The sequence below is a fragment of the Epargyreus clarus genome, unplaced genomic scaffold (assembly GCF_041222505.1).
Source record: "Epargyreus clarus isolate Ecla_fem2 unplaced genomic scaffold, WU_Ecla_fem_2.2 ptg000009l, whole genome shotgun sequence".
Taxonomy (NCBI): Eukaryota; Metazoa; Arthropoda; class Insecta; order Lepidoptera; family Hesperiidae; genus Epargyreus; species Epargyreus clarus.
The window spans coordinates 11,029,683-11,041,123 of NW_027332217.1; the positions used below are offsets into that span (position 1 = coordinate 11,029,683).

Genomic DNA, 11,441 nt, shown 5'->3' on the forward strand with positions numbered 1-11,441 from the left:
TGTAACTCTAAATTAGAGTCAATGTTAGAAAAACGCGATTATCAGATATCGCGATCGTATACGATTTTATCATTTAGTGCAACACAGCCATAATATTCTCCTAATATAAATTGTGCTCAAGATTGTTTAGTATAAGAATAAACTATGTTCCAAACTTAAACCAAAAATAAACAAAACCACTCGAACAAAATACAAATAGCACTGACAATATTAAATTAAAACTACGAGTCTATATTTTTTGGTCTCAGGTTCCGCCTTAAAACTGATATTGCGTTCCACTATAATATAATACGTCTTGTTCAATAGTCGTAAAAGTTCTACACAAAAAATCAGTCGCAAATAAAAAAAAGATTCAAGGAGATTTTACGTTAAAATAACACAGAATATAATAATTATAAATACTTTTACTAATTTTAGACATGTTTGATCTCTGGTATTCTTATACGTAAATAATGAACTACACAAATACTGCCAACACGTAAATAAATATTAGTCTTTTTACATTTAAATATTTTAGTAACTATAAGGTACTTAGTGCATTTCATATTGTTTACAACGAAACGATAATGACTATCTTTCATATATTTCACACGTGAGATTAAGTGTATTGATGTATAAGATTTTACAGGTTGAAATCAAATAAGTTTAATATACTAAAAATAGCATATAGTCAAAATATTACAGTAAGAATTTAATTATATTTTAATACCCACCAGTCTGTTTAAATAATTTATTTAGATTTCTACATAGCACTGCTTACTTAGGTTTATTTACTTTTGCATTTAAGATGGAGGTTTAGAATTTCCATAAATTTTTACTATAATCGCAAACAACGAAATTATTTACGCCATAATATTTTAAGCAAAATTATTAAATTGAATCCACTTTGCTTTTTTAACTTAGTTTTAAACCAAAAGAAGCACTACATACGTAATTTTGACATTTATATGATTTATGTATGTTTAATAAAATTACATTTGTCACTTGTAAAAGGAAAAATAAATAAGAATTCTCACCACTTTAACACACTATTTATAGCTTAAGCATAATATAACGTGATTTTTTTTATTTCAATCAATCAATAAAATCAGTACGTGTAAGATTACGAAGAACAGAAATATTCTATTTTATATATCTTTATTGCAAAATTAATTTATTTCATGAATTATAACATATTTCTGCAGCAGATTTCAGTTATGGATGGTTTATAGGAAGGATTAAGAAAATTTTGGGCTTTCAAGCTTTTTCTTTATAAATTGTTACTGTTAATATCTAAGATAGTAATGTTGCAGTGGATAATAATTAATCTGATAAAGATCTATATGGGGTAGAACCAGTCGTGCCATTTTGTTTAGAAATGGCTCATTGAATGTGATGGTATCATAGAGGATCTCTTTATGTCAATAAGATTATATATCTTATAAATAAGTAATTATAAATGGTGCTATAGTTGTTTTATAGAAGTTGGAAGTTGGTTAGTGTATTATGTTGTTCAATGTATCATTGTACAGTTATGTGAATTATGATAAAGTGTTTTTTATGTAAAATCTATGCTCAAAATGCATTTTCAGGAACAAACATGTTGTATTTTATTAGATTATTCTCTTAGTTCTCACTTTCTTTGCTTTGTTTTTTAAAATAACCAATATTTAAAAAAAATGGTATTTACTTTGCTTAGATTATGAAATTAACTAAATGTTTTTCTAACTTCATTTACGTAAATTCAATTTTGTTGTACGTACGCAAGATATTTTTATGTGTTTAATTAACTTTTATGTGCAAATTAATACTTACTCGTCACAGATATAAGTCAAGTGTCTCAAGTGTTTGAAATTTAGGAATATAATATAATATTATATTATAAGCGAAGTATAATATTAGAGTGATGTCACATACGCGGTTAGCGAGAGCTATTTCGCACACGTGTACTGCGTTCGTATGCAATCACTCTCATCCCTAAATTTAGTAATAATTTTATTATTGTAAATTACCATGATATAGCAAATGAGACTTTTAAGTGTAATAATGTTTTATCTAGATTAACTTTACTGTCATTTTATTGTAATGCAATAATCATTATTGAAATTATATTTTTTAGATTGTTTAGATAGACATTATTTTGTGAACAATTTTTTATATTCTTCAATATAAAGATATTCCATTGATTGAGTTTGTATTATTTTATTCCTATTTTATCTTTTAATTTACGTTCAAGCATGCACAAGTAAACGATAAATACACGAATTAGGACAATAAAGACTGATATTCACAATAATTTTCATTCATATTTCAAGCCAGCACCAATAATTTGGCGTTGTCCATAAAAAATGATAATGAGGAAAATAAGTATTTATAATATTACTATAGCTGACCCGGCATACGTTGTGTTGCCATATAAATAAAAAAATGTTAAGAGTGAACAACCCTTACTATCACTTAGGGGTAAAAAAATAGATAGTAGCCGATTCTCAGACCTACTGAATATGCATATAAAATTTGGTGAAAATCGGCAAAGCCGTTTAGGAGAAGTAAGGTAACTAACATTGTGAATATTATACTAACACGAGAATATTATATTATGTACGATTATATTCCATAGAACTATATAGTCTAGCTTTAGAAGAAAGTTTAAATGAGAAAATTACTTTCAAAGGAATACTCGCATAATCCAAAAACACTAAGAAAATTACATTTCAATATAAATAAGGAAAATCGTATGCGTATTTCGTATTATACTGTTTTATAAAATCGATATAAATATCATGTTGCAGATAAATCTGCAATGTGATTTTATGTACAATAATAAAATACAAATTAATAAATCTTCAAGTATAATAAACCGAATAGTTTTGTCAGCCGTGTGCATTGTGTGTTATTTTTTTGGGATTGGTAACATTGTATGTTCGATTTAAAATCGCAACGGCTTTTGAATCACTGTCTAGTTTGCTAAGTTTTGTACTTTTGTTTAGTGCTGATGAACGTGAAGTGTTTTTGAAATAAATAATAACTGATTTCCTCTCGATGATATAAATCTGATTGAAATTATAGTTAAATACACTAGTGTTAACGGTACGTTAGGGTTTCAAAGGTATGGCACAGTTCAATTATCTGAACGAATTGAACAGTTTAGCGACAATGGATGGACCTTTAACTCGGGGTCCTCCTCAGAGGTGGGCTAAGAAGTCCAACAGTGAGAATATAAACCCTTCTTTAAGTACGTCGATCAAGAATATATCTAATATCAATTTGAGCAGTTGCAACCAATCTATGCAGAAGTTATCGATATCTGCGAATCAGAGCAACACCAGTGTTCTTTCAAGTAATAAGACGCCTACAAGGAACGAAAATAAAAAGGGAAAGAAGACTCCTTCAAAAAATAAATCTCCAGGTAATATAAATTTTATTTTACTAGCCCAACTGAATACGTTTCGCTGGGACTGAACTATTCCCTACGCGGACGCTATTTCCCGCGCGATAAGATGTATAAAACATGTATGTATGTTATATAAAGAAAGCAACGTCCTTTAAAAATTTAATCTCAATCCATTAACCCGTTTTAAGTTCGCTTTTAATTATCTTAAGATACTGTTATAATCTTAAGATGAGAGAGAGATTACATAATGTTAAACACAACTGTCCATGTGCGCATATTTATTACTTCCTAACTTTAGTTATGAATGATAGTCTTCATAGTCTACAAGTACCTTTTGCAGGAGTCTGTATAACTATTCTTCAACAGGACGCTCCACTACTCCAACCCCGAACAAGGCCTCCAAAACACCAAACAAAGCAGACAGATTCATTCCGTCAAGAAGCAATTCTAATTATGACTTGTGCCACTATATGGTAAGTTTACTTGTTATATATATTTTTTTATTAAAGACAAATGTTTATTGCAATTGATATTAAATAAACACTTGAATAAAAATTCTCAATTGAAAGATAATGCTTTTCAGTTACGAATCTTCAAATTTTAATACAATCACAATGAAGTGTTCTTTTAAGAAAAAAAAATAGTTGTATTGCAATTTTTTTTATTACACATTTACCCCTTGGGATTGTTATTAACAGTTAAGCCGTGACGATGACAAAGGTGAAGAAGTAGTAACACAAACAGCTGCAGCAGAGGCTATTGGGAGAGCTTTGACGGACACTGAGCCAGGGAGACTGTTACAGTACACGTGTAAAGCCCCTGCCGCTCCCGAGGGATACCAGAATAGATTACGAGTGGTGTACTCTCAAGTAAGTTTGATTGAAAGTTGTAAATCTATTATTGTAGTTTAAAGTTTAAACTAAGTTGTAGCGTGGTGAGTTCCTGACAGAACTTCTTCCCACTATTAAAATATTGACGGTACATAGTCAATATATCTATGAAAATATAATGTATATAAGAAAATACACTGATATGTTTGAAAAAAATTGAAGCCACCATAACTTTAATATTAGAAACATCAATAAACTATCAATACCTAAATATAGATTATGTAACACAGAAAAAAGTATAAACTTGTTGTTAAACAAACGCTATGTAAAAAGTGTACTATATATTATTTGACTGATAAAATGGCGTGGTCAGAACTGAAGTATATCCAGCTCTACATGTACCATTAGGTTAAGTTTGCCATTGTATAAAACATTTATTTAAAAAAAAAAAGGTGTATGTTATGGAGTTTCTTTCGCCGCATCGTCTCCATAATGAAACACCTTGTGAAGTGGTGGTAGTTGTACTGACATTCAAAAGGTAGTCTGTAAAGAACCTATTTTGAATAAAATGATTTGATTTGATTTTATTTAAAGCATTATCTAGTTACTTATTACTGAATATGAATAATATAATGCATATGTCAGTCAGTAAATTTAAGGGTTCTGGGTTTGATTGAGTTAAGATGTCTGGATGTGCATTTGTCTTTGTGTGGGTGAGTGTGTCCACATCACCTACAAATCGAACCCTTAAATAAATGTAGAAAAAGGTTTTTTCTAATTGTAATTGCCTAATAGTAATTTAAGCACAGTATTATCTCATCCCACTCTTTAAAAGATCTGTATCTATGACACCTGTATATGTTTATATATTAAACGACACTTGCAGGCTAAGGTTCCATCAACAGTGAAGAATACAACCAGATACATACCTCAAGCTCCCGATAGGATACTGGATGCCCCTGATATTTTAGATGACTATTGTAAGTAGTATTTAGATTTTAATTTAAGACCACAGGACTAAAAATTAGAGGGGTGCATAAGAAAAGTTTTCATTATAATGAATCTTGCCAGCCAAAATCCCAAATTACTATAACATAAGTGTTATAATATATAGGCATTTTAGTTTGTATGAAGACAACTTTGTTGATACTATTAATTTGCTACTATTATGTAATGTTTAAGTTTCTTGTACCCTAAAAAAATTTAACAGACAGTTTAACATGTTTTGCAGACCTCAATTTGGTAGACTGGAGTGCATCAAATATCCTAGCAGTGGCTTTAGGAAACTCTGTGTACTTGTGGAATGCTGGTACAGGCCAGATTGAACAACTCCTGACCCTCGAGGGATCGGAGACAGTGTGCTCAGTGGCATGGGTTCAGGGAGGGAGTTCTCATTTGGCTGTAGGCACTTCGTCTGCAACTGTGGAGCTATGGGACTGTGAGAAGATCAAGAGATTGAGGGTATACAATCTCAAATTTTAATATTGAATATTACTAATAGTTATGAACAACCCTTCTGTCTAATGTTTATTTGTAAAAAAAATGTTATTTCCGGAATCAATCACTGAGATTTTTTATATCACGGCGTGCGTAAATGGACGTTTTACGCACGCTTCGCGTGCGCAAAACTCCCATTTCCGACCCCGTAATATAAAATTTTATACAACACGCGGACGAAAAATGTTTTTCTGACTCGTGTGATTGCAGTCCTCGCCTGCGGCTCGGCCTGCAAACTCACACTTGTCAGAAAAAAATTTTTCGTCCTCGTATTGTAATGTACTATTTAGTTGATAGCACTTCTGTATTTTAGACATTGAAGTGATGAAGCTGCTGTGGTCTAGTTCTTTTTCCTTATAAAGTTATTTGTAAACTATTGTAGTAAATAATAATTAATTACAAATAAATAGGTATAGTATATGAAGTTCGAGCTATGGGTACAAACTTTTTATTTCTCGAAATTATGTGCATATTTAATTCTATGTATATTATATAGGAAACAGGAGTGATAGCCTAGTGATTAAGAAACTCGGCCTCTCGATCGAGGGGACCGAGAGTCAAATCCCAGGCACGCACCCCTGATTTTTCAAAGTTATGAGCATTTTAGAAATTCATTATCACTTGCTAAACGGTGAAGGAAAACATCGTAAGGAAACCTGCATACCTGAGAGATTTATAAAAAAAAAAAGAAAATATCAAAGATATGTGAATACGCACTTTGCCAGCGCGGTGGACTACGGCCCAATCCTTCTCATTCTGAGAGGAGACCCGTGCGCAGGAGTGGGACTGGAATGGGTTGATGGTGATGATGATGATTTTGTCAGATAATGGACGGGCACACGGGGCGCGTGGGCTCGCTGGCGTGGAACCTGTACGTGGTGTCGAGCGGCGCGCGCGACGGCCGCATCGTGCACCACGACGTGCGCCAGCGCGACCACGCCGTCGCCGCCGTCGCCGCGCACACGCAGGAGGTAACGAGCGACCAATTTGTGATACTGCTGTAGTCCGCTCTGAAGCCGTTCTGGTCCCGGAACTAAGGCACAACGCCGGAGGTAACCTAGGAGCAATTTAATGATACTTTTTTTTATAATTTAGGTGTAGCAGACGAGCATGCAGTCCACCTTATGGTAAGTGGCTCCTGCCGCCCGTGGACATCTGTAATGAACCCCAGATAGGATTAGATATTCCTACCTGAGGTCGGCCACAGATGCGCCGCTACTCCTGAGGACTAAGGAACGCCTCGGAAAAGTATGTCTCCCTTCTCACACCCTTCGAAACGGGATACAGCAGCGCATAACACTGCTGTTATTAGGCAGAAATAGGTGTTGCGGTGGTGCTGCCGGAGTCGAACCACAAAGGGTTCTACCACCACTTCTAGTCCGCTCTGAAGTTGCGCGCAGGTTGTCAGAGAGCTAATGCGGTCGAACACAACTGCAAGCATAAACTCCGTAGCAATAGTAAGGGCACACTAACGCAGCTATGTACCCACGAGTGAGAGCGGGCAGCGAACGGGTGCCGGGGGATCCCGCGCTGTCGTCGTCCCGCTAATATCTACAATTTGCTGTTGCGACACGACTCGTTTCTATATTCAGAGCGGACTAGAAGTTTGGCACGGACTCTACTACTACCTCTCAGAAACTGACTTTGGGCCTTTGTCGTATTACGTAGGTTTGAGCCCGCGTGCAAATCTAATGGCTACCATATGCATATTGTCTTTTTCTTGCCATGCATGGCCCCACACACGCGAGTCGCGAAGACACTGCAACGCATTAATGCATCCGTGCAACTATTCATCCACGTGCCGTTTGATATAATATGCATCCTTGAAGACTAATATATTTAAAATATCTTACTTTACTTTTAACTAATTCGTTAATATCGGTTTTTAATCCTTACTTTGACACCTGAGAAGAAACATGTAAAATGGTGCAGGTGCTATGAGGTCGTTTACTTCTCTAAATACTTAAATAAAATTGCATAATAATGCTAAATTTTGTTAATTCGTAGATTTGCGGTCTCAAATGGTCTCCGGATGGCAAATACCTCGCTTCGGGTGGTAACGACAATCTACTTAACATCTGGCCAATCGCCCAAGGACAGCATTACTCACAACCACAGTATTTGTATTCTTTCAAGTAAGTGTACATTTTGTAAACACATATAAAATTAAGTTATTCTTTAGTACAGTTAGAATCCTTCTTAAGTCCTACTTGGACCGTGTGTTACTACCAACAGAGACTTCAAGCATACTCTACCATGCTGTTCCATTGACAATAGGCCGAGAGAAGTGTTTTAACTTAGGTTTTTCTGTTTTGTTAATTAAAATATCAAAAGAATTATGTTAAAAAAAAAAACTCAAGGGTATGTGAAGTGAACATGGCCAGCATGGGTACCCAGCAGTGGGACAATAATGGGTTGATGATGACTATAGAAAGATTAGTCATAATGATTTTGAACGACAGAATATGTTATAATCTTATATATTAAATTCTCGTGTCACAATGTTAGTTACCGTACTCCTCCGAATTGGCTTTACCGATTTTCACCAAATTTTATATGCATATTCAGTAGGTCTGAGAATCGGCTACTATCTATTTTTAATACCCCTAAGTGATAAGGGTTGTTCACCCTTAAATTTTATTTATTTATATGGCAACACAACGTTTGCCGGGTCAGCTAGTAATTAATAACCGTGTGTTAATTGCGTGTTCAGTCAACACCTGGCAGCTGTGAAGGGGCTCGCGTGGTGTCCGTGGAGCGCGGGCTTGCTGGCGTCGGGCGGCGGGACGGCCGATCGTACCATCCGCATTTGGAACGTCAGCACTGGTGCTAACTTGCACACAGTCGACACTAAGTCGCAGGTAACGTACGCTTTACATTTTACATACCTCTCAATAATGCCAAATTAATAATAAATAATATCTTTGTGTGTTGTGTCAAAAATTATTTGAATATTCTTAATGTTGCATATATAAAGTTTATGGATAAAAGGGTATCTAAAAACATAAATAGATAAAATAAATATGAACGTAGAATGGAGACATAGTGAAAAATAATACATTTTCCATTTTCGCAAAATAAAGCTGGTATTCATATGAACGTGCGTGCATACCTTTTACCGTGCGATTAGGCAAGTTACTGACGAGGGGGTTCCAACTTGTTGTTGCGTTCTTGTTGTTTTATCTGGAGATGGGACAGATTATAGGAAATCAATGATATTGAGCCCCTAAATAGCTGGTTGTATCGATGGATCGTCGTTCCAGGTGTGCTCGATCCTGTGGAGCACGCACTACAAGGAGCTGATCTCGGGGCACGGCTACGCGCACAACCAGCTGGTGATCTGGAAGTACCCGCTGATGACGCGCGTGGCGGAGCTCAGCGGGCACCTGGCGCGCGTGCTGCACCTCGCGCTGTCGCCCGACGGCACCTCCGTGCTCTCCGCGGGCGCGGACGAGACCTTGCGGTAACCAGTTGCTTTTTTTTTGTTTACAAGGGGGAAACCGGATGCACTTCCGAAAACCCCCCACCTCCGATCGATTTGATACTTTGCACAGACCTTTCTTTGGAAAATATCTATAGACATATATATAGATAGATATAGATAGAAATAGAATTTTGAAAATTGGATCTTCAAGCGCGTTATATTTATATATTGTGGAGTTTTCTATAGTCGGTACTGTAACTTGTTGTCTGTGCAAAGTTTCAAATCGATCGGAGGTGGGGGTTTTCGGAAATTTATCCGGAAAACCTTCCAATAGAACCCGACGACGCGCTAAACCCCCGGTAGCCGTCCTCAGCCGTTAATGGGAGAACTCCGAGAGAGATGAAACACAACAGGAATCCACCGAGCGCGATGATGTCGGGCTCTACCTTGGCGTGATTCCACCGGGGATACCACATATATTTCTAGTGTGAAGCGGTCTTACGATTCGATGGAAGGTTCTGAATATTAACTTAAGAGTGTAAAAGTGCCAAGACATTTGTGATCGGCTTCAAGTAGTTGGTTACAGATATCCAAGAGCGGCAGTTACCCTTTACTATCAAGAGGATTACATGCTTGTTGCTACTGGATTTTTACAAAAATGACTGCAGCTTGACCCCTGCATAAAGTAATTACCGTTTAACCTGTAACAATTTAAAAAAAAATCTATTTTGTTGCAGGCTCTGGAAATGCTTCATGCTGGATCCTTCAAAGAAAAAAGAACCGACAGATTCAAAGGCGGCTAAATCCCTATTAAATATGAACTCTCTTATTAGGTAATAATGTTGTCGCAACCAGTCTACATTGGAGCAGCGAAGTGAAGTAGGTCCAAGCCTCTTCCAGTTGTAGGGAAGGACCTGTGCCCAACTGTGGGCTATAAAAAGGGTTGCAGCCATACCTCAATTGTTTATTTGACTGATATTATATAATTGTCATTTTTACAAGTAGTGATTTAGGTAAATTTATCCATTTCGTGATAAGTACCCTTAGTACGAGTTTTTACGTTTGCTCGAAAATACCCTTATTGCGAGTTTTTACCTTTGCTCGAAAACGTTCAACGTTTACAAATTCACGCATACAGCGCCGCCGTGGACCTCATCGAAACTAAAATTTCGCAATTTGAGTTTTAAAAAACTGAATAGTCAATTGTAACGACACTTAATTTTACAAATATAAATAGTACGCAAACGTAAAAACTCGTACAAAGGGTAGAGTACTTATAATTATGTTAGATATTCATTTGATACATCACAACGCTGAGTACATCTGATGGTACCGACTTTTTTATTTACATTCAATTTTTTAATTTAAATACGAAATTTGTGTTATCATCATTTATGTTGTATAATATCAGGCGTTGTACTAATGGATGCGATTATGTGATTATCGCTAGTTCGATTTGACTTTGGTTGTTATTATTTACGACCAAAAATTGAGTTTTATATCTGTATACTAAAATGACGCGCCATTGTGAAAGCTTGTAATTTTCTTAAGACTAAGACTCGCGAAAATCGCGCTATCGCCTTCTATTAGGATGTAGGCTACTGACCATATGACTATACTATACTATATGAAGTTATTTGATTTTACAAGGATGTAATAAATCTTGGGAACTGTCTGTTACGAGTATTTTTGATTACTTCGTCTACGTATGTTAGCAACTTTTATAAGAAAACGAACAGGAGTTGAGGTCGTTAAATGTAAAGCTTTAATTTCGTTTCTTGTCCTTGTTTCTTCAATCTCTCTTATCTTCTTACTTTATTTATTTATTGATTTATTTAAGTAGAACTTTATTATACCATAAAAATCTGTATAAAAGGCGGACTTAATCCTAGAAGCATTCTACTTTACTTTACATTCCTTTGCCATATCTGTTGTAACTAATTTTATTGCTTTCACTTTTCAAACATTTCATTACCTCGGCTTCGTTGGTGATCTATGTAATATTATGTGACTAGGTGTTATCTACTGTTTCTATGTATTTAAGAGTGAATTGTGTTAAGATTCTGATTTTTTTCATTGTTATTATTTTATTCTGTATTAAATAAATATTTTGTCTCGTATTGTATTTGTTTTCATTGATTACTTTATCAATTTATTAGCAGAGTTAAACATTTAAGTTCACAACTCTGCCTTATACTAAGGGGGGCAATCTCAAGAAAATGATACATACTGAATTATAATTTTGCTATATGGGTTTTATGAATTGACAAATATTTTGAGGACTACACCTAGACATAAAATGAGGTGGATAATTCAA

At 35.2% G+C, this 11,441-nt stretch overlaps 1 protein-coding gene across 1 annotated transcript; it reads left to right on the forward strand.

Annotated features, from left to right (window-relative positions):
- Window positions 1-2,916: 2,916 nt before the first annotated feature.
- Window positions 2,917-10,790, forward strand: fzy (cell division cycle 20 protein fzy). The gene is made up of 10 exons (XM_073076713.1): window positions 2,917-3,388; window positions 3,740-3,846; window positions 4,072-4,242; window positions 5,090-5,183; window positions 5,435-5,664; window positions 6,525-6,671; window positions 7,708-7,835; window positions 8,414-8,561; window positions 8,964-9,163; window positions 9,862-10,790. Exons 1-10 carry the CDS (start codon window positions 3,091-3,093, stop codon window positions 9,959-9,961), a joined length of 1,623 nt encoding a protein of 540 aa, XP_072932814.1. The 5' UTR covers window positions 2,917-3,090; the 3' UTR covers window positions 9,962-10,790.
- The last annotated feature ends 651 nt before the right edge of the window (window positions 10,791-11,441 follow it).

What these genes read in the sequence shown, in the direction of transcription:
- fzy (XM_073076713.1), top strand. Translation starts at nt 3,091, where the DNA reads ATGGCACAGTTCAATTATCTGAACGAATTGAACAGTTTAGCGACAATG. An exon ending in TTCAAAAAATAAATCTCCAG is followed by an intron (nt 3,389 to 3,739) that starts GTAATATAAATT and finishes ATTCTTCAACAG; the next exon opens with GACGCTCCACTACTCCAACC. An exon ending in TACGAGTGGTGTACTCTCAA is followed by an intron (nt 4,243 to 5,089) that starts GTAAGTTTGATT and finishes CGACACTTGCAG; the next exon opens with GCTAAGGTTCCATCAACAGT.